Consider the following 23,745-nt stretch of genomic DNA (forward strand, 5'->3'; position numbering starts at 1 on the left):
TTAACCCTCATTCAAGTTATTTAGTCAAATACCCTGTTAAAATAAATTACTACAGTTAAGGATATAATTATTGGCCCCCTTATGATTTTTTTTAAGTATTTCCCAAGTGCTGTCAAACAGAGCAAGGGATTTTTAACACAGCTTTTCCAAACATCCTACTTTTAGTTTCTATTATTACATTATTTTAAATTGCACACAGAAACAAAATTATTTAATAAAAAACTAAAATTACCAGGATCAAAATTATTAGCCCCCTGAAGAACTGACCTTTTTGTTGAGCCATAGCACAAACCACTCTGTAAATTATTGATTTTGACAACATTCAACCATTATTTTGAAAAACGTTTGAGAATACAGAAGCGGAATGTTAGAAATGAAAACCCATAGAAAAAATATACGCATTCACAATGATGTGTTTTAACTTCGTAATGCTCAAAGCCCGAGGGTTATCTTCCCATTTACACAGAGTATAACAACTTCAGCAAGGGTTTGAGCTGTCACTTGAGACAGCATCATGCCAAAAACAAAAGAAATCAGTTAAGACGTGAGAATAATTATTGTCGATGCTCACAAAGCAGGAGATGGATATAAAAAGTTATCGCAGTGTTTCCAAGTGTCAAGAACTGGAATGAGAAGTATCATAAAGAAATTGAAAGCGAGCCACACAGTACAGAACAAGCCTGGCAGAGGTAGGAAGCGAAAGATTTAAAAGACCCTGGAATGACAACTAGTTGAGAGATGTGTCTAAAGACCCCAGAACAACTGCCAAGACACTAGTGAATGACTTAGCCAAGTCAGGAATTGTAGTCTCAAAGAAGACAATAACTAGAACCCTGCACAGGAATGGACTGCGAGGTTGCAGACCAAGAAAAACTCTACTTCTGCAGAAGAGACACCTTCTAACTTAACTCAGAAATATAATTACAAGAAGTTCTTACAGCAATAAAATAATTCCCAAATGGAAAGACAGCTGGCTGTGATGGCCTTGATATAGAGTTATATAAGGCATATGCAAATGGCGTGGCCCCTCTATTGCTGAGAATGCTTAAAGAGTAAATTAAAAACAAAAAAGCTACCAAAGTCATTATATACCACAAATATTTTTATTTAATTTTAATAAAGGAAAAAGATGAGACAGTTAAGTTTGTTTAAAGATGAACTGGAATGACTGCTGAGAAAGATAAGATGGGCGGACCAGTCAATGTATTACATTATTACAGACATAAGATTAATATTACGCAGTGTTGACATTCAAATATTTGTTAAATGATGTGGGAAGTTTGGGGTCCACTGCTGGAGCTGTTGGCCCCATGACTCGTACATGGATAAGTGGATGAGGTTGACTTTTATGAGTTGAGTTGTTGAGAGGTTAAAGGTAACAAAATCCCTTTTTGTCAAAATGAGTGAATATCTCCTCACAATCTGCTGCATATGCACTGAAAAACATAACAGTGTTACCACACCCTGGAGACCATCAACATACAGCAGAATATCAGCTGATCTCTCTCTCTCCTTATGTCTGTCTGTTTTTTCCACACTGGGGTGAGGGTCACACCAGGGCAATACACTAAGCCGGACATCCTGCAGAAGAACAAACTTCAACAATTAGTCATTGAGCAGAAAGTAGCTGCTGAAAAAATATCAAATATTGAAGTAAAGGAGTGATCACTGCTGCAATGCTGAAAGCACGTCTATTAAGTGTATTAAGTTTCATGACTGAAGTGTATTCAGTATCATTTCTATCCACAAAGCAATGATCTGTCAAGGTGAGTCCCAAATTGGAGCCGATTGGACTGTTGCCAACGTGTTAAATTAGCAGCCAAGGCCTGTTCTCGCCAAGATGTTTTGTTTTACGGTGGCCATGTTTCTTGAGCTATCTAGCTAAAATGTTACACATGACTCATATGGTCTCAGAAGCTCTTTTTTAGAGCACCCTCAAGTGTACCTGTGTGAGAAATTTCACGTCAATCGGACTTACGGTGCGAGGGGCTTGGTCTCTCAAACTATTTTCAGTCGGGGCCTAATGACAGCGCCACCTTGTGGAAAATCAATTACAACTTTGAGCTTTTCTGCAGCGATGGACGTAAATGAATCCTAAAAATGTATGAAACAAGAATATTATTCTTGGTATTTTGTTAACCAGCGTTTTGAACACTTTGCCCAAAGTGGAGATCTTGGATTCAGGTAATGTGAGTAGAGAGAGAGAGGGGGAGGGGGGTGACATGCAACAAATGTCCCTGGCTGGAATTGAACCAATAACGTTACGATTCGTTATCCTGCGCAGTGACCACTCGGCTTCCAAGGTGATCCGGTTTGTTGCTTTATCTAAAACTGCATTTTCTTTTTGGTTGAACATTTTTCTTTTAGTAACGTCCATCCCTTTCTACAGGGCCATTGGCAAACAAAGAAGACGTGAAGTTTGTTTAAAGATGAACTGGAACGTCTGCTGAGAAAGATAAACACTCATAAAACTATTTGGGTGGATCAGTTTATGTATTAGATTACAGACATTAGAATAATATTAAGCAGTGTTGATATTCAAATATTTGTTAAACACACACATAGAGACTGACATTTCAGGAATCCCATTCATTGTGTTACAGATTTACTGGTGTGACGTCAGAACGCCGTCTGTAGATATAAGGAATGAAGCCATGAGAGTGGGATAGACAGAGTCTTCAGTTCAACCTGAAGGTGAGTTCAGACTGGTAAGCATTCAAAACTTGCTAAATCTGCTATGTGTCAGTCATAGAGTATTTCTAAGTGTGGGGAATCTGTAATACAGTGTGTTTGTAACAATTGAGGCAAGATTAGACTTGCCTTTTTTTTCCTTGCATGAATCTATGTTGACAGTGAAAATTTTTTTCAGTTGGAGTCTTTTGTAGGAACAAATGCAGTTGTGTGGGGGAAGTTATTACTCTCTGACTCTGTTGTGCCAGGCTCAATTCGACCAAATCTAATTGAATTTGATTTTTTCTATTCTGCATGAACATTATAATTGGTTCCATGGGATTCTACTGACTTAACCATGTTTAAATATAGTCTTATTGTATTTTCAGAGCATCAGACAGATCCACATCAGTTGTTGATCAATTTCAGCAGAAATCCGACGATGAAGGCAAGTTTTGGGCTGAAATTTTATAGTGCAAACTGTTCAACTGTGAGCTGAATTTGCTCAAACTGCCATTGAACTAGAGGCTGAACTGCTAAACCAGTGTTTGGATTCAAATATCAGTGCAAATAACAACTTTGATATCCGTTGTTGCAGCTGGTATCGGTCCTCTTCCTCCTCCTGGCTCCACTGTTGACCAGCTGCGGTCAAGGTGTTGTCCGTCCAATGGACTGCAGTGACATCCAACACCAAGGCAAGAACCACCAGTCTGGAGTCTACACCATCTATCCCCTTGGAGAGAGGTCTGATGCCCAGGTACGCTTCACCTTCTCTGGGAAACAGATTCACATCGCCCTTTGAGATTGTTAAAGGTATAGTGACACTGCTCCTTGATTTTGAAAAGAGGTGTTTCACAGTCTGATCAGGATCCTCATTGGCTCCTTTCTTTTGGAGGTTTGAGTGAAGGTTTAACTGTTAAGACACCCAGAACAAGATAGAGAGATTATTTATCTCATCTGGTTTGCGAACTCCTCAGGATAACGTGTTGGCCAGTTTAACAACAGGAGTTTTAAAGGAGACCTTTGCATCAATTATTCCCCCAAGGTACTTCTAGGAGGACATTCCCCGATTTCAGAGCCATCCAACGTTTAAATATTGAAATATAATTTCTCCAGTATGGTCTAGAAATGTCCATGTATTGGATTTTGATCCATTTAAAACCAGTTTAAGCTCTAGAAGTGAAAGCTGAATTGAGTTGGGAATAAGGCTTCCCTCAATTAAGAAGACAGGATAAATCAAGCAAACTGTAATGCAAATATGTGTTCAGTCAGACAATGATCTGGACCATCTAGTTGGATCCCAACTTCAGATGATAATACAAACAGTACAGACAGCGTTATAAGTGTGATCCTGATAAATCAATTCAAAGTGCTAAAGTATAACATTAACTCATGAATGTGTCTGTTTGTAGGTGTGCTGTGATATGGATTCAAACGGAGGAGGCTGGACAGTGAGTATTTTAACAACTTTAACCTTATCAAGTCACAGCCTAAGGGTTTTCATAAAAAACATGTCACAGTAAATCACACAGCAGGAAAGACATGTTGTCTGTTAACATGACCTCCACTCAGATATCATGTGTGTTTGTCTCCACAGGTGTTCCAGAAGAGAATGGACGGCACAGTGAACTTCTACAGGAACTGGGATCAATACAAGATGGGCTTTGGTAACGCTGCTGGGGAGTACTGGCTCGGTGAGAACTGGTTCTTCTATGGGCTTGAACAAATACAATTGCATTTCCTTTCTTATAAAACATTTGCCAATCAGATAAAGTATTTAAAATCCAGCATTGTTACATCCATGTAAGACACCAAGATATGATCATAAGGCTTGAGGAAAAGTCTCAATTTTGGAAATACAGATCTGTTGTCTTTCTGAATTAATATATTTATACAGTCATACTATGACTGTATATGGTGGTAAAACGTGTGTGTGCGTGCGTGTGTGCGTGCGTGTGTGTACAGGTCTTGACAACATCCACTACCTGACCACCAAACAAAAGTATGAGCTGATGGTCTACATGGAGGACTTCGATGGAAAGAATGTGTCTGCTCATTACTCCTCATTCTCTGTGGCTGCAGAATGTGAAGGATATAAACTGACTGTCTCTGGATTCACCGATGGAGGGGCAGGTGAGTGTGTTGAAGTTGGGTCTGTTAATCATCTGTAATCTGCTAACTGTCAAGAGGGTTTAGTTTAGTTTAGTTTTATTTGTGCAGATAAACAAGATTAAAATGGCAAGAAGATGCGCATAGACATACATAAATGCACGGGTGGGACAAAAGAAAATGACTGGACCTCTATCCCTAATTGAAAACTGTCCAAGATTTGTTCTGTAAAATTGACGTTGAAGGAGATCTACAGATCTGGTCTGATGACTATGGATCTGTGACCTGGTTATAAAAAAACTGTTAAAAGAAGAGGGAAGTAAATTATTGAAAAATTGGAGAAAAAAAAGCGCCGATCTGACGAGTATTCACATCATATATGCTTAACAACTTCAGACTTTGAAATAACGGAGCACTATGAGCATCCCAACTGGAGTTGGTTACAGTTCTAACAACTTTTTTCTGTAACACAAAAATCGAGGGTTACACCTAACATTTGTCCCTTAGTGGAAGGCAGCTTCCGATTGGTTCATGTAGTTGTTGATGTCAACATTGATCCACAAATGCGAAGCTAATGAGATATGGCTGGTCACAGGGAGGCCAGATTGAGGATTTTCTAACTTTTTTATTTCACATCACCAGTCACAGTACAATGTGGTTCTTGTGTTCATTTATGTAGGAGATGCCATGGCATACCACAACGGAATGAAGTTCTCCACCTTCGACAAAGACCAGGACGTCTGGCCTAAAAACTGTGCCAAATCATCCCTGGGGGCGTTCTGGTACAAAGGTTGTCACTATGCAAATCCAAACGGGGTCTACCGTTGGGGGCTTGACGATTCTCTCTTTGCTGTTGGAGCGTGTTGGTACCAATATAAGGGTCATAACTACTCCATGAAGACCTACACCATGATGATCCGTCCTGTGCAGTAATTCTCCAGGACCAACGTACAGCAGAATGTCAGCTGATCTCTTGTGATTTTTTTCCTTTCTCTTGTTAAACATGTAATCTCACTCTGGGCCTTATTTTACTGAAACTAATACCGGCAGAATCCACCAGCATAGTAATAACAACCCATATCTTTAACATCTCAAATATCAATATAGATAACCAATGCATTTGGATTTCTGACCAAGTTAAGAATGGAAATTGGGGAAATTACTAAAACAATGCAAAGACACTGCTGCTTGATATGTGCCAGAAAGTAAAGTAAGGGTCATAATCTTTCAATAGAAAAAGACATATAGAGTCTGATAGTGTGTTAAGTCTTCTGTCAAAAAGCTGTTGGTGTAGTGAAATGATTCTCTACTGGTTGAGATGTTACCTTCAGCCTGCTGGCTGTAACTAAACACACACTAAGCTTTAAAGTCAAACTAACTAGTTTTAACCCTTTGTGAATCATTCTCTGCTGTACGTCACAATAAAGTAAAAGCTGAGCAGCAAACTGATGTTATCTGATGTCTTCACTGTGTCTGTCTGTCTGGATTCTCCCTCTTTAAATGTTTGGAACTCTCCTTCCATTTTACAAGTGACAGTGACAAAATACAAACCAACTTTCTTCATGGGCAAAGATATACATATTAATACCAAGAAGTATTCAAAATGTTTTATATGATGAAGTTGAAACATGAATGACTAAAATAACACTTAAATAAATTAGGAAAATTATTGGGACCACAAAGATGTGTGCTCTACCGGCTTCTCTTGCAAAGGATAAACACGTGTCACCACCAGTAATGCCCGGGACATGGCTTTCTACATTAAAAAACAGTGTCCAGTTAAGTTACCGCTATTGGAAACAGAACATTTCTTACGGCTGCGGCTCCACATTAAAAGCATGGCCACACGTGAGCTGACTTTTATTTTGAAGCAGAAAGGAACAGGAAAGAGCTCCTCACAGCCTCGCAGCACACCATTCACTATAGCAGCATGTCGTCCGTTTTTATGGTTCTAGACAGTGAAAATAGAGGACAGAAAGCTTGTCATTTGCAACACTTGTAACCCTACGCTCACATCAAAAGCTTCATGAACTTTAGTGTCAGCTGCCAGTCATGCATATTCAATGTACACTCGCTATGAAGGGCGTCTGGAGGCTCGGCTACTGAGAGCAGCGCCATTAGACGTATTTGAAGCTTTTGCTGCGAGTCCACAGTAAAAAATTTAAATAAAAAAATAGCTTAAGTTGTACATATATTTATACTAATTTCTAATGTTCCATGTTTAATAGCCTAGTTTTTAATAAAATAAATACAATTGGTAGCCGCAGGTTAGACTTTGTCTAAATTGCATTCAGGGCACTGTTTTAATTTTTTCCACTATTACTGCACACCAGGATATAATATTGATTGAGCATCTCCCATGAGACCAAGATGGCATGCTAAAAGTTAATAAGAGAAAAATGCAATGTAAAAAGTGATATTTTATTTCTGGCTGGTAAAAATCTGGCCGGCTGGTCCAGCTTGGCTGGCAAGCCAAAAAGTTCATATTGAGCCCTATTTGTAATACACCTTGGGAAGATGGAGTTCACTTTGCAGATGCCATTAAAAAATAACTAGAAAACACATTTCCTGCAGAAAAATGCGTGTGAACGCTGGATGCGGAAAAGCTGATTTAAAACTGGATTTCTGTATGTATGTTATGTCATATGAAGATTTGAAAAAGTTTTAAAATGTCATATTAGTATAAATATGGTTTAGTAGTTAGGTAATAACCACAATATATGAAGGATTTGGAATATTTTGAGGTTTGAATGCAGTGAATTGCAAATAATGATTCATCTTTAGAAATAATAATTAACAAATTAAATTAGTTATTGTGGCATAAAATCTCATTAGAATGATTCTAGACTTAATTTTTTTTAAATCAAATCGCAGATATAGAGAATGCCTTTTTGATGCCTACATAGACTCTCAAAGCAAAGCGAGGTTCAACACATACACGGCTTCGCTCCTGGTTTTCCTCTGACACTGACTTAGACAGCGCCCCCTACAAGCTAAGCACACCACCACAAATCACAACATAAAAAGAAGAACAACATTTTAACCTTTCCTTTCACGTAAAAAATTCCAATCACCTACTTGAGAAATACATGGTGTGTCACAGATGTCCGAATCATCATTAATTTTTTATGTCGGTGGATGTCAATATCCTACCTACTTCTGAGAAGAAATACCTTTTCAATGCCTAATCTATCTTGGCATTGACATGTGAGATGAGGAAAACATATTCAATCCACTACGAACTCTCCCATTACAATACAGTATTTCACATGGGCCTCCTCTTCCCATGCACAGCTCATACTGTATACGTGTGAAAAATGATCCGGTGTGATGTTTTTTGTGCAATTTACTACTGTGTGATGCATGCAGATGGTTTTGCGAAGGCAAATGCATTATTTAAACTTTCTAATCAATATCCTGCCTCAACCTGTGAAAAATCCACACTTCATTATTGTTGTCATGTGATGCATCACTGCATTTATGATGCGGGAGATTGAAACATAATCTGTCTTCCACTCTTCAATTCTTTTCAATGTTAACATTTTTCTGTCAGCTAGCCTGGCCATAATCCAAAACCCGCAGTGACAGGAGGAAGGACATCCAGCTATGAAATGATCTGATGATATGGGTGTGTAATTATCCTGCTGGACTAAATGGAGATTTGCGGACACAATCAAAGTGTGTTTTTCCATTTCTGGGGATCTTTCCGCTGACATTTCTGATTACATGAAGCTCCCACTGGACAATGATGGCATACGATAAATGCATGTGTGCGCTTGATTGTGTACATGCTGCCATCTTCTCCCACATGTGGAAAAGAATGTATTAAATTTCTTAGGCTACGGATGATGATGGTGACAGCTATGATTACAGGCCTGTGATAAATGTCTCGACCCCTGGCAGATAGAAGCGCACAAGTAGAGTTGACCGGCGTGCAGAAGCTGTTGAACCCCCTGGCATTCTTCCTGGCAAGCAAATTAAAATTTCAGCCACAGCCCATTTGAATAATGGAAACAGAGCTAAGGGATAATGTGCCTTATAGCAGCAACAGCAGCAGCAACAGGGGTGAAAGCTGATCCCAGGTAAACAACATGGTGACTAACAGAGTGACCCCACCTGTTCCTCCCCAGACAATCTCTCCTCTGTCATATGCAGATGGATGAACAGGTGCATTAGCTGGTGTTGCCTCCTGGCTTTGGCACCTCGCCCAAAAGCAATGAGGAAAATTAAATACGGAAAGAGGAGCACACAGGTTGAGTGGAAGTAAAAGGTAAGTTAGTTACAAAATCAGAAGCATGTTTCCAATTCTGCCAAATGCAATACAAATCAATTTAAAACTATTCCTTTTCCCTTTTCTAGGTGTACGGATAGACAACAAGGAATTTTTCTAGCTACTGCTTGCATGCTGCATTTTCTTGTTTCCTTTGTAACAGTAAAAGTACCACAGAACATTACATTTTTAACCAGAATAAATGCAAAAAGAGGTGGAAGGCAAAATGAAAGCGCAGGGGAGGGCAAAGAAGAAAACCAAGCAACAAAAGGTGCCGACAAACAAGTCACACAAGCTGCAAACTACATAATAATAGGCTATGTGCTATTGCAAATATGACAAATAAAACAAATACCTATTAGGCACCCCCAACACAAAAACACAATCTCCTTGAATACAGTATGAATCAATCAAATAATGACCACTGTGGCAAACATGCAATTTTAAAGAATCATTGTGTCATGTTGAATGCAAGTCATGACCTTAACAATTCAATGGAGTCACCTTTAACCAATGAATGTTTATGAAAATAAATAAATCACAGCTTATGGGGCTGTTTGCCTTCCAAGGCTGTGGCTTGCTGTGGTTGAACACACACACAACATGCATCCAATGACTCCATCTGTATTTGCTCCCGGCTGTTTGTGTGTCACCTGCCTCTGACCCCTATCATGCTGGATCATAGATAATCACCATAGTGATGGACTGGTTGGCCCCATTTTATTTTTAATCTCATCCTTCCCTGCTCTTGCCTCCTCAATAATTGATATGGCTTCTTCTTATTATGACCGACACTAGCTGTATTTTGAGAATATTTTGAGACATTGTGGGACTGGCATCCCCTCTTTTTTCACTGATCCCCACTTTCATGTCCTATTTGAATCACTACTATCCTCCTATTGCCAATTGCATACGCCTCTGTGTGTGCGTGTCCCCTCCAATATTTCCCCCTCCCCAATCCCCGCTAAGTAGGATTTCACGAGGCATCCACCGCAGCTGGGCACTGCAGGTATCCCATTTGCATAGATTGTTCAAGAAATGGTAATTGAATGGGGTGCTCTCATAAAATCATGTCGGAAATAATTTTGTGTTGCTTTGTTATGAGTATCTCTCTATTCATTGCGGATGAAAGGGGGTTTTTATTATCCCATTATGGGTTCTATGTCGCAAGTGACGTGACGGCGGCTCGCGTCTCCCTCTCGATGCAATGTTTTACTGAGGGGGGGCGGAGAAACTTTTTAATAGGATCCCGACAATGACAATTATCCGCAGGCGATTCTCCTTTCTTGTAAACGAAAGTCCCATTAATTGCATTTACAGACTCTGAAATGAAGTATGGCGAATGCGTTAAGTCAACGACTCCCAAACTAATTTGCATGGTAATGAATACATTTCTCCGGGAATTTGAAAATGATCCCATGTGAGCGTTTTTCGGGAGGCAAAATGCTGTGAGATACTTGGAAACAAAGGTCTGTGAATAAGGGGGTGAGCATGAAGCAAGGCCCCCGAATCAAAGGCATTGTGTGTAAATGTTTTTCCCCACGTTTGATATCTGCCAGGCTCGGTCTAAAGCCTGTAAAAAAGGGCCATTTATAGAAGGGAAAACCGTGCCTCCTTACAGAAGCTTAACTGACGGGCATTGTTTGGCTGTAATAAGACTGTGTCTCAGTGAAAACAAATCCCTCTTTGAATACATGATTGATTTCTAAATGGGTTAAGAACTTTCTGAATAAGATCATAAACAAACACAGGGGGGGGGGGGGGGGGGATTTACATGCGGAGAAGAGGAAGTGCTTTTCTATTTAATTTTGCCTATTGTGCTTTGGGCTGTTCTGCAAATGAGCTAGCTAAAAAATACAATCCCTATTGGATCAGGAACAGACAACTTGTTGTGTATTGAATCAACCCTAGACCTGCGGGCAACAGTCTAATCTCTCCTCCAGTCATAAAGCCCTGGTCCAGCCTGCCAAACTCCCCTGACCGATAAATTCAGTCATTTCTCACTCCCTTTCCATACTGTTTGTCTAACCCTGATGCCCCCCTCCTACACTTTTAATCTACACCCATAAACCTCCCCTTCATACCACAGGGTTCATACAGCTTTTTTAAGAGTACAATTCATGCACTTTTTCAGCACTCTCGAGTTTAAAAGTCTTCCTCAAGAAACCCGGAGCATTAACAATATTACTATATTAAAAAAAAACAAGCTTATAAATCTAAATAAATTGAAAATAAATAATCAATAAAATAGAGTGAAAACTTTAATCGCATACAAAGATGTGTGTCCTGTGTGGTATTTATTTCCTGGGGCTGATTTAGTCAATGGGTCACAAAACGTGGAAGCTGGTGAAGAAAATGTCATTGTGTTTTATCAAAATATATATTAAAAAAAATAAAAATCCACATGAAACCTTAACACAAGGTTAAGACTCAAAAATGTCTTCCAAACTTTCCAGACTATGTATACGACCCCTGATACAATTTCCATGTTGTTGCTCCCAGCTTTGCCCTCCAGTATTTTAATATTCTCATTTCCCCTGGCCTGCACTTCTTCAACCTCCCCAGCTTTTTTTGTTATTGCCGAACTCTTCCCCGGCCTTCATCTCCACCAAAACCACAGAATTCTTCAAACATTCACACACTCCAGTCCCTTTGGCCTTTTCCACATTTTACTTTTCTTTTCATCTCTTCTTTTTTCAACCTCATGACCCTACGAGAAAGCGAGAAGGCCTGAATCCTCAGGGTGGCTTTATGGATTCTCGGCGCGGTCTTGACGTGCAGCCATGTGAGACCAGCCACTCGAAGGACTAAATACGAAATAACCCAGGGAGAGATCCAGGGATATGGGATATATGAGTCCTAGCTATCTGACAATCTCATTTGGCCAGAATAGCAATATACAAGTACATTCAAGTGCCTGAAAGCATGCATGGGGGAATTGCTACTTTGGTTGGGTATTACTTGTTTATGTGTGAACATGTGGCCAAGGATGGGAGGATGCCAAAAAGGCTCGCTTGTGCGATGTCAAATCCTAACCTATTTTGCAGCAAAGTAGCCTGACAACCAAACAAATGTAAGCACATGGGAAAACGGTCCTGCCGAATCATATCGTATGAGTGCGGAAACAAATTTGCCGGCTCCCAGTTGAGTGAATGAAAAATCGGGTTTGATCCACGCCTGCCTGCAATCCCCGTGTGTGCATTATTTGTGAAATGTGAAGAGGCTGGAGGAGAGCACAGGGGAATGGCAACGTTAATCTACTCCGCCATTCACAGTAGCCTACCTTCCCTCGCTCAGACCATAATACCCCCCCAAATGGGTTTGTACTGCCAGGGCTCAAAGCTAGCCAGTGAGCTCTAGAGAGACAGAGTCCCATTCTGGTGAAAAGCGCCTAACTTCAAACAAATGCAGCAAAAAAGGTGCACGTATGAAACTCACACACAAGTAAGAAAATACATTTTAAAAAAGAATGTCTGGCTGGGTAAGTAATTAGGGACGGTTGTGTTAGTGAGTGTTGCTGTTGGCATATCAGTCCAGAGAACAGAGCTGCTGCTTTTTCTCAAATGATCTGCTCTGTACCACTGTTTTCCTTGAACACACACAAAATGCACAGAGAATGAGTGATGGGGGGAATAATGGAGTGATAGCGTAAGACCAAGAAAAAGAAGAAGGGCCAAAAGCTGCGCATGCTTATTCTAAAAAAAGGGAATGGCAAGAGATTAAGTGAGAGGCAGGAAGAAAAAAACAAGAGTGAAGGCGCCGCACAACCCCCTCTGTTTATTTTCTGCCTCGTAATTACTGGCATGATTAATGGCCGCTATCAGGGGTTTTCGTAGCGTGAGAGATGAGCTTATACGAGAGCTGTTGGAAGTTTGTTGGAGCTGCTGTTAAGTTTTGTCATGCCCGGATTATTGACATTCACGTTGTGTTCGTCCACAATTCAAAAATCCTGTCATGACCTCACGATTGGGGATGGGAGGAAATGGCGTGTATAATAGCTTGATGTTTAAGAGATCCACATAGAGGAACAGGTCGTTGAATGGGCTTATTTTAGTGTGGCGTTTGGCATCAACTAACAACATAAAACAGTAAAGCTAATTAGCATTACCTGAGCAACTAAATCTTTTTCATTTTCATATTGCAAAAGGATACATCTTTGTCTAAATTAACATCAGCTAAAACATACTGGCTAACAACATTATAATCTAACTAGCATGTTACCTGATCCAGGAAACAAACCATACAATATTTACTATAATATCACAAACTAACCTGCAAACTTGCTTATGTTTTTCCTATTTTCTTACGAGTCATTTTCTATTGAATTATCTCAATATAAAAAGTGTGCAATATAGACCTAGAGCCATGAGACAGCACCAGACTAATCTCTATGCCATCAACACAAGTTTAGCTTATGCACAACAGTAAACACAGACAAATACTTCTCCAGTGCATAGAGTATCTGTCACTCGTTCTCAATAATGCAGCCTTATACAGAGTTAACGATCCCGTAAATACAGCTCCAGTTATTATTTGTCCTCGAGGCCACAAAGCGAGGCTTCCCGAGTTATTTGCTTCAAACTCACAGAAGAGCCGACACAAAGCGCGCCTACATTTCTTTTTCACTCATATCTATGTTGTTTATTTTGCAACCCATCTTTAATGGAGTTATTGTATTTACGTTTATCACCATGAATACCACTGTATTTTAATTTGTGAGTAAAGCTATAGTGTGTAACTTATGTTGCCCCCGTGAATAATTCTTAGTATTTACAACAACACTGTCGGTGCATCTGCATGAGGTAAGCCTTTGGTGATAGCACATGGATCGTATGGATTGTGGGGCTCATCTTGAGCTACTTCGCCAGTGACGGGGTGACACCAGTTTGTAAATGCTGCCGTACTGAGAAATACAGAGAGAGTTTTGTGGAGCTGATGGGCTTAATCAACTTTGTGTCAAGTCCCTTGGCGATAGCTTGAATGTAACCGACATTTCTTTTCTATGAAAAAAAATTACGCACTATAGCTTTATCCAATTGTTCATCTTTTATGTGCAAGATATTGGAATGGACAGTACAATTAAGAAGCCATTCAATCATGCTTGCAGCATTTATACCTGTACAAGTGATCACACATTTGTTATAGGCCTACTTTGGTATTTTTATCCCTATTGAAATGGAGATCTGACTGGGATGACGCCCAAACATCATATCCTGTGTGCATGAGAGGAGATAATTGCGATAATAATACCACCTCCGTCACAAAAATTGGCCGGACTGTGAAACATATTGTTATCGATTAGGCATGGTGTTCATTATTTATTTCCAGATGCCAACAACACCAGCGGAGTGGGGCTTAATCAAAACACAGACACATGATAATGCCTCCTGCTCATTCATCCTTTTCCCTTGGGTGACACATGGAAAGCCTATGACGCCAGTGAGAGAGAGAGAGAGAGAATAGCAGGTTCATTTCAGTGTGGCATATCATTGGCTTAGAGACAGAGAGAGGCCCATTTGCTCATCTTCAGGCTTGGCAGGCGGTGCCAACCTTTTTACCCAAAAAGCACTCAACACATCTAAACCGTGATGGATTTGTTCAATTGGACAGGTTAGTTCATTTAACAAATCTACTGTTTCAATCATGGATCAAGCGAAGCCGCTGAATATTTGCCGCTGGCTATACAAGATTTTTTTTCCCTCGAAAGATCAATCGTTTTCAGTCCTATTAGACAATCAGTTGAAAGAAAGACCTTTTTCTTTTTTTTTTACCTTCATCATTAACGCAATTTCCTACTGTTACATAAATGCCAGGGTTAGGTGTTGGCGAAAACTAAAATGAAACACTGTCACTTACTTCAACTCACTTTGTTTGTTTATATCCTGATGCGGGCGACTTCGTGTGATGACTGTCATCCGCATTTCACCGTCAGATGAAAGATTCAGCAGGTAAGCACAGTGAAAGTGACAAGCCTAGCGCGTGTGTGTGTGTGTGTGTGTGTGTGTCCATCCAGGTAAAGGCTGCAGCATTTCTCAATCTGTAGGTGGACAGCTGATGGGATTCTTCTTCCAGCTCACTTGGCCTTCTGAGTGTGTCAGCATGAGGGTTTTTTTTATGCGTGTTGCGTGCACAACATAGGGCGGATTGGGGAATGCGTACATATACCTGACAGCATACCTGTGTACTAGTTTTTGTGTGCCTGTGTTTCTCTGTCTGTGTGTTAGCTTGGGCTTTGTGCATGCCTGTCATAGCGTTTTTAGTGTGAAGGAGGACAGTCCTCGAGGTTGACAGCCCGCGTAGGGAGCTGTTTCGGGTGGTGGGGAAAGGGGGCCAAATATTGCAGAGGTGTGAAACCTCACGCTGGCATAGTGGAGTGAAGGGCTACAGCTGTCAGGTGTTTCTCTTTCTGTCTTTCTATCTGTCTTTTTTTTGGCCCTACAACCACTCCCTTTTTCTAAATCTTATCTCCACATCTCTTGTCTTTTTTCTGGCTGTGTGTCACCTTGCCTGTCACGAATTGTCTACCTATCCACTCCTGTCTCTTCTCACAGAGCTAAATTGCACATGAAGAATTTCTGTCGAGTTCAAAAATTTGAGAGCCAATTCACTGCAATCCCAATATTTTTTAAATGTCCTTTTTAAGCGCTGTGTAATAGAGGGTGACGTGAAAAACTAGGGCCGAAGCATTGCTTTTTATTTAACCAATGTGTTAGGAAAATACCCTGAAATTAAATTTGGCAGTTAGCAGCAACGCTGTCATTTCACATCCAAAAATAATAGGAAATCGTCTCACTGTCCAAATACATGAGGAGCGCACGCTAACCCACGGTGGGAAGAATAGAAAAGGTCTCTATTTTAATGCTACTCTCCTGGGCAGAGCTCTTGTGTAGAGAAAGTGCCTCAATCATTACTCCATGGTTCTCACTCTTGTCACCAATCACAGTCCCACCCTTTATGTGAGTCAACCACAGCTATTTTTCTCAACCTCCCATCACACACTCAGAAACCCATAACCCTTTTTTTAGTACAATTATTACCACCAAGGACCATCATTTCCCTGTAGCTTCAGCTCCCCATTTAATTATATTCCTCCACTTCTCTGCATGGTTCAACCTATGAAGGAAGATTTTCAATCTTTAAAGTCAAACCTAATTGAATTCCAATAACTTATGCGTGAGAAAGAATGTACTAATTACTAACTTTGTGAATTAACTATACATTTGTGACTATATACACTTGAACACCCGGCTAGCTGCTAAGTTTGTATTTCACCTATAAAGTGGAGGCTGGCAAGCTAGGCTAACTAGCTTCACCTCGGAAAGTGGAGGTCAATTAGCTTAGCTGCTTATGTTACCACTGTTTCTCTTTACTTTCTTCTTTCATAAAAAGGTATTTCAACACCTGCCAAGTTGTTGATAGCCCCCGAAATAAAGTGAAGACACAGTGATTTAGCTAGCAATAGCTGTCTCTGTCATGGCTCAAGCTCTGGTGATGATTCTAATCATGATAGGCCTAGTCACTGGCGTATGGAGTCACAGGGTAACTTAACATGAAGATTGCTCACATCTCCAAAGGGACGAAGATAAAATTGCAAAACTGAATTGTTCATTAAACTTTATTTGTAACCTTATTTCCATGTATTACAATGGTGGTGGTGGAATGTTCACAACCCCCACCATGACCAGTTGTAGCAGTGCAGTTTTCCTCTGTCATAACTTACTGTGTTAATGTTCACATTTGCATACAAAATGGATGGCATAAGAATGACAGTGAATCTGGCTGAGATTAGTGTTTTGTGGGTGCTCTCTCTCTTTCTTTGCCTGCAGGCAGCACACCACAGCTCAGTCAGCAAAAAAAGCACAGAAACTACTTTTGGGGCATTCCAAATTATAGCAAGTAATTATAAGCCAGGAGCTCATTCATGCATATAAAGAACTGAACATCAAACATGGATTTTAAAAGTGGCAAATTTCAGAGGACCAGGTTTATAACCCATGATTTGAAATTAAAGGCATTACGAGTATCTAGCTGTCTATAATGAACACCATCAGCAACACCATTTTCAACCAACAGCAGTGGGGTGGGTGGTACGAACAGTTTTAATTTCCTTAACAAGCCTTCATGAGGCACAATCAACAGACTTTGTTGCAATAGAAAGGGATCCCACAGCAGGTTTACATTGAGGTTGAAGGCTCTGCCCCTTGAGATACACTAGCTAGCCTCACACTACAGAACAGCAAACAGCACTTAACAACAACAGCAATATGCCACAGGTGGGAGGGAAAGGTGGTTGATAGGAATCCAAACACAGCTGGATGTTTACATCAGCTGTAGGAGCTGGAGGCGGTGTTCCACAGGTGCAGCAAACTGGACTGATAAAGAGGATGCCTATCAGTGATTGGTTACTGTGAGCTTCAGGCTTTCTTGATTGGAGGAAATAAACAGAAATGACCCATTTGAAGAACACTGTCTGGTGGGGTGAGTTGGTACAAGTGAATGTGTAGGCAGTTGGGTGTCTGAGAACGTCCTACTAGCGTGGGCTGTTATGGTGACATATCAGATTCGGAGTAGGGAAGGGTGCAGTCTTCAAAAACAGACAAGGAATAAAAAAAATTGAATACTTCATTCAGCAGAAACAACAGAGCAGAAGGTTTGTCTATGTGTGTAATTGCTTATGGTGGCCGGCATAGTCACAATATTCTGGCACAGCACATGCAGGCATGTTCAGACAGGATGCAATTTCTCTGTCAATCTGATGTGTTTATGCTTTTAATGGAACACAAGCATGGACTTGATTGTCTACACCAATTTTCTTTTTCGGTCGTGATTTCTGTAGTCACAATCACTCCAAATTTGGAATTTCATCAGCTCCAAGGATCATTTAAAAGGTGAAGTAAGTGGTTTATTTACACTCAACAAAAATATAAACGCAACACTTTTGTTTTTGCTCCCATTTTTCATGAGATGGACTTAAAGATCTAAAATTCATTCCAGATACACAATTGTACCATTTCTCTCAAACATTGTTCACAAATCTGTCTAAATGTGTGATAGTGAGCACTTCTGCTTTGCTGAGATAATCCATCCCACCTCACAAGTGTGCCACATCAAGATGCTGATCTGACATCATGATTAGTGCACAGGTGTGCCTTAGACTGTCCACAATAAAAGGCCACTCTGAAATGTGCATTTTTTTGCTTTATTTGGGGTCTGGGGACTCAGAACCAGTCAGTATCTGGTGTGACCACCATTTGCCTCATGCAGTGCAACACATCTTCTTCGCATAGAGTTTATCAGATTGTCAATTGTGGCCTGTGGAATGTTGGTCCACTCCTCTTCAATGGCTGTGCGAAGTTGCTGGAGACGGCTTATGGTGGAGAAATGAACATTCAATGCACGAGCAACAGATCTGGTTGACATTCCTGCTGTCAGCATGCCAATTGCACGCTCCCTCAATGCTTGTGGCATCTGTGGCATTTTGCTGTGAGACAAAACTGCACATTTCAGGGTGGCCTTTTATTGTGGACAGTCTAAGGCACAACTGTGCACTAATCATGATGTCAGATCAGCATCTTGATGTGGCACACCTGTGAGGTGGGATGGATTATCTCAGCAAAGCAGAAGTGCTCACTATCACACATTTAGATAGATTTGTGAACAATGTTTGAGAGAAATGGTACAATTGTGTATCTGGAATGCATTTTAGATCTTTAAGTCCATCTCATGAAAAATGGGAGCAAAAACAAAAGAGTTGCGTTTATATTTTTGTTGAGTGTATATTAATATAAGTGTTAAATCGCTCTTTATTCATACAGTAATCACTTACACGATGTGCGCGTTTCATAAAGCCAATCTCTTAGTCAGCTGCTCTGCATGTAATAAGCAATTAAACTTTATGTAGTATCCCAAAATTTTATCCAATCACAAGAGAGAACGCTACAAACCGACACCCGTCCGCACCCGTCTCACTCATGGTCTCACTGCCGGTGCACGCCAGAGCGACACATGGTTGAATGTTTATGCGCCTACAATGGCGGAGCAGGTAAAAATCCTTCCCAATGTCTGTTTTGATGGTTTTTAATCATGTTTTATCACACTTATGGATCTGAGATGATGCTAGATAACTTGCTGCTCGAAGACCGCAGTGCATTAATGTGGTGACGTAGGGACGAACGAGGGGACTGCTAACTGCAGTAACTGACAGGAAGTTAGCTAAAAGAACCGTTCCACTTACAGCTCATTTAAGCACCTTTTAACTAAAAAAAAAAAAGTTTGGATTTTTTATTCTGACAACCATCACAAAAACCCTTTCATAAACCAACCCTACACTGCCTGATCAGCACCAAACAACAGACAGGCTAAGTAAGCAAATAGCTCGTGAACATTTAACAGTGAATATTACATTTACTTTTTGTTCAGGTGGCCAGACACCATTCACTACATGAATGCTAATACTATTTCATAGCTGCTTTTTAATTAACCAATCAGTCACCTTATTAACTTTATCAGATGAAAGCGTTTGTATGTGATTATAGCTGTTTAATTTTTTTTTATTCATGCAGCTTTAGTCTAAATCTAAAGCTAACCATAAGCCCATATCATTGTTAATCCTAAAAAAAAAAAGAAGCAAGGATTATAAAAAAAAATATTTACATGAAAGGTTTTTCCCTCATATTTTTATGACCATCAGAATAAACACACATACTCTTTCTCTCTCTTACTCTTTATCTCTCTCTCATCCACTCTTCCACACTGTGGTAGACCACCACAGGCAAACAGCAGGGAAGTCACAGAGTAATGGGACAATCCATCAACAGTGGCTGCATGCCGCTGTTCATGGTCTTAGTGTGAGAAAGCCACCCATAGAGACACTGAGGCTCGGGCTGCAAGGAAGCAACCACAAGCTACCGATTTAAAGAGCAGAGGTGATAACTGCTAAGTGGGAGGGGGAGGCGCTGGCAGCAAATCTTTGCCAAAACTGTTGAGGGGACTCACTAGGGGTGCGTATGTCTGTGTGTACTGTTTCTTTGTGTGCCATTCATTATAGGGTGTGTGTCAAGAATTGTATTTTAAATCATAAAGATTTGAAATTAAAATGTTTTTGTTTTTTGAAAGTTTTTTCATAATAATTTTGTGCTCTCTCTCTCTCGCTCTCTCTCTCTCTCTCAGTTGTTAAGCCCGGTTGATGAAAGCCCAACATTAAGCCTCGTTCTTAGTACCACTGATTACTGAATAGAGGTGTTTCTAAAGAAATTAATGAACGCCAGTCTCGAGAGCCTCAGTTACAAAGGACTCCCGATTAAATAATGAACCCTTTCCTGAACAATAAATGAAAAGATGATGCCATAATGACGAGTCATATATTGTATTCTTCTTCAACAGACCAGATGGGACATAATTATTTTTTTTTTCTTTTTCTTCTTCTTCTTCTTCTTCTTCTTCTTCTTCTTCTTCTTCTTCTTCTTCTTCTTCTTCTTGGTTTTAAAACTTTCAAACTGAAGGATTTTATCCAGAAGCTACCATTTAAATGTAACCACGGAGTGTGACCGGTTTTGATAGGCAAAGTATAATGTAAAATTTTTATGAAGTCACTCTGGCATGGGCAAGTAAAAACAGCTGCTACAACACAGAAAAGTACCTGGTAGAGCAGAGGAGAACACAAGTATACATGTATCTATGAAGGAAATGTCAGGTAGTGTAATAAGTTAGATGTTACCACTTCCTGCTGGTTTATTTCCTAAGTAAATTACTTCCTACAAACATATTGTTTGTAGGAAGTAATTTACTAAATTATCGTCTATTATGATTCTGTATTTACAACTGGTCAGACAAAGGGCTATAAGGGTGTAATAACAACACAAAATATTGCTTTCAGGCTTACATACATATTACACATATAAAAAGGTACCCCCTTACCACAATCAAATCAAAAATACACCTCTGCCGCCAATAGAACTCAAGCTAAGTCTGATATCTTCAGAAGCTCATATGCCTCGATCCAATTCAATCTAGAGCTCATTGAGACCTGTGTGCTGGAGACATGTGGCCAAATCACAGAGGTAAATTCAATTAGACTGGATTTAATAGAGCTCTATCGGGGCAATGAAGAAACCTATCGCGGAATCAGCCCTCCATCCATCCACCAAATGGAGACAGGTGATCAGCAAAAGACATGGCCCAAAGATACAATTAACGGGAATAAAAAGGGGGGAGGCCAGAAACGGTACGCTAACACACACACACACACACACACACACACAAACACACACAGAAGAAAATATAACACAAGGATGCAATGGTACACAAGTGTGTTTCGTAAGAGAGCCAGAAAGAGCATGATATCGATACCAATGTGCTAGACGTACAAGAACAATGGACAAACAAGCACAGTTTAAAAGGTCACGACACATTCAAAAAAGAAAACACATGCACACTCAACACTGACCCACACAGTACGTGCACATACTAACAAAAGACCCCCCCCCCCCACCACCACCATACACGCACACACAAAACAGTGCCCACACACACAAATCCATCTCCTTCCACATTCATGCCACGAACAGACGGATCAATTCCTAACCCGGGTATTCAATAGTAACCACATTAATCCACCACTGGGCACAGTCGGTGTGTCTACCAGGCAGGCACTCAGTCAGCCTCTCTGCTGTTTGGGATCAGTATTGGTTTAGAGAGAGAGGGATAGAGAGAGTCTGAGGGAGAGCAGAGATGAATGAATGACTGCAAGGCTCCCTAAAATTAGATAAATATGTTCCTTTGGGAAAGAAATACCTGCATTGATGCACACAGAATCAAACTACAACTGATTAAAGGTGTAGTCAGTGATTCTGGAGAATGCTTGTTGACACAATCTCTTTGTCAAAATCAGTGAATATCTCCTCACGATCCGCTACCTGTCCATACAGTGTGTGCGCTGACAAAAAAGCCAACGTAAACACACAGTCTATAGGCTCTGTAAACTGGTATGTAAACAAAGGGGGGCCTCCATTTTGTTTACAAAGCTAGCAGCCTACCAGTTCTGGTGAACTACTGTAGCTGGTGAGCAAACAGCTGGCATGCTAGCCAACTGGGACATGCTAGTGCTTGTCAGTCAATATAGCTTTCTGAAAGTAGATGGAACAACTCAGCTGCCATACTTTATATTCGTCAAAGGCAAATGTGCTCTTCAAAGTTGACCTAAGTTTACATAGTAAAATACAGTGGTTACAATGTTACAAACAGATTTTCGCTTTTTTATACCCTTGTGTGGCCCAGTCCTGAAAGGCTGTTTTATGTCAGTCTCCTTCACCCATCTGTATCCCAGAAGTGCATTACTCGGGGCCAGACATCTTTTTCATCTACTACTCAACTTTAATTCAATCATGCAGCTTATTCTTTGCACGCCCTTCTCTGGCTCTGTTTGTCTCTGCACTTTCAGAGAATCTCTTCACGCCACCTGCCCGTCTGCTCAGACTCACCAAGTGTGTTCACCTCTCTCCTCCCAATGAAAAAAAAAACAACTCTCTGGAGTTTACCGAAAAGAAGGACAATTTGAGCGGCCATTGCCAGAGCTGCACTGGGCTGCTGGCACACTCCCTAATGAACCCATTACAGCCAACACTCATTTCCCTGACTGAATTCAAAGAAATTCCACTTTCTTGGAGAGCCCAATCTTCCCTCGCTCTCAGCACTCATTTAGATCAAGTATACTTTCTCTCCGTGGCCAAGTGGTAGTGCAATCAGTCTATAAACAAGCAAGGTGTGAGGCTGATGCCTGATGCCATCTGAAACGACTCTGTAGCTTTAAATCAGGCTGTATTATCACATTATTACGTTACAAGTGGAGTCCACAATTCTGGAGAAATCTTGTTGACAAAATCACTTTTTGTCACAATTACTGAATATGTCCTCCCCATCCCATACCTGTCCCCCACTATGTGTGTGCTGGAAACGGTAAAACAAGGTAAATAAATGGGGCCCACCGTAGCTAGCAATATGCCAGTTTACAGAACCTAGGCTGTGTTTTAACACTGGGTTGTTTAACAGCACGTACAGGTTGCGGATTGTGCGGAGATAATCACTGATTTTGACAAAAAAAAATAATCATGCTCCACCTTCAACTGGTTTAGCTAGAATAATGAATTCAAATATACTTTTTAGAAACTGCTATTCCTCATTTACAATGAGAGGATAATGAGCGGTATTAAGTGTAATGGGTACAAAATGTCATGACTCACGGCACGGCAGCCTCTCCTTCTCCTCTGTGTGTGTTGTTTGTTTTCCCTTGTCTGTCTGTTCCTCTTGTTCTCCCATTTGTTTGTCTCTGTGTTGGCATGTGGGCGTGGCGGCACTCCTGGGCAGACTGCTCCAGGTGAGGATCGTTGGCTAATTAGACCCTCTCTACTTAAGCCTCTGGACTCCAGTGATTCGGAGCCAGATTGTACAACTTCTCAGAGCGGTATTATCCACAAGTTTCTAGAGTCCTTTGTTTGTTGTTTTTTCACGTCTTCAGTTGGAGCTAGTCACTTACTCTGCTCTCGTTTTCTTCCGTGCTAGTTTGCCTCCGCCGACTTTTTCACTTTTCCTGCCTGCCTGCCTGCCTGCAGCTCCGGATTCTCACCTGCCCATGCTCGCTTCAACCCCCGGCCGACCAGTATCCCTGCCTGTTTGTCGCCAGTCTCAAGACAATAAATGTT

At 40.6% G+C, this 23,745-nt stretch overlaps 1 protein-coding gene across 2 annotated transcripts; it reads left to right on the forward strand.

Moving 5' to 3' along the window:
- The first annotated feature begins 2,618 nt into the window (after positions 1 to 2,618).
- On the forward strand, positions 2,619 to 6,228 carry LOC307268270 (microfibril-associated glycoprotein 4-like). Of its 2 annotated transcripts, none has more exons than XM_080050832.1 (7): positions 2,619 to 2,694; positions 3,060 to 3,118; positions 3,269 to 3,427; positions 4,083 to 4,121; positions 4,268 to 4,364; positions 4,636 to 4,803; positions 5,459 to 6,228. In XM_080050832.1, exons 2-7 carry the CDS (start codon positions 3,113 to 3,115, stop codon positions 5,710 to 5,712), a joined length of 723 nt encoding a protein of 240 aa, XP_079906958.1. In that variant the 5' UTR covers positions 2,619 to 2,694; positions 3,060 to 3,112; the 3' UTR covers positions 5,713 to 6,228. The 2 variants fall into 2 exon arrangements, with proteins under 2 accessions (XP_079906958.1, XP_079906957.1); XM_080050831.1 differs by having other exon boundaries at positions 2,639 to 2,708.
- The last annotated feature ends 17,517 nt before the right edge of the window (positions 6,229 to 23,745 follow it).

Source organism: Ammodytes marinus (genome assembly GCF_949987685.1).
Source record: "Ammodytes marinus genome assembly, chromosome: 22".
Classification (NCBI taxonomy): Eukaryota; Metazoa; Chordata; class Actinopteri; order Uranoscopiformes; family Ammodytidae; genus Ammodytes; species Ammodytes marinus.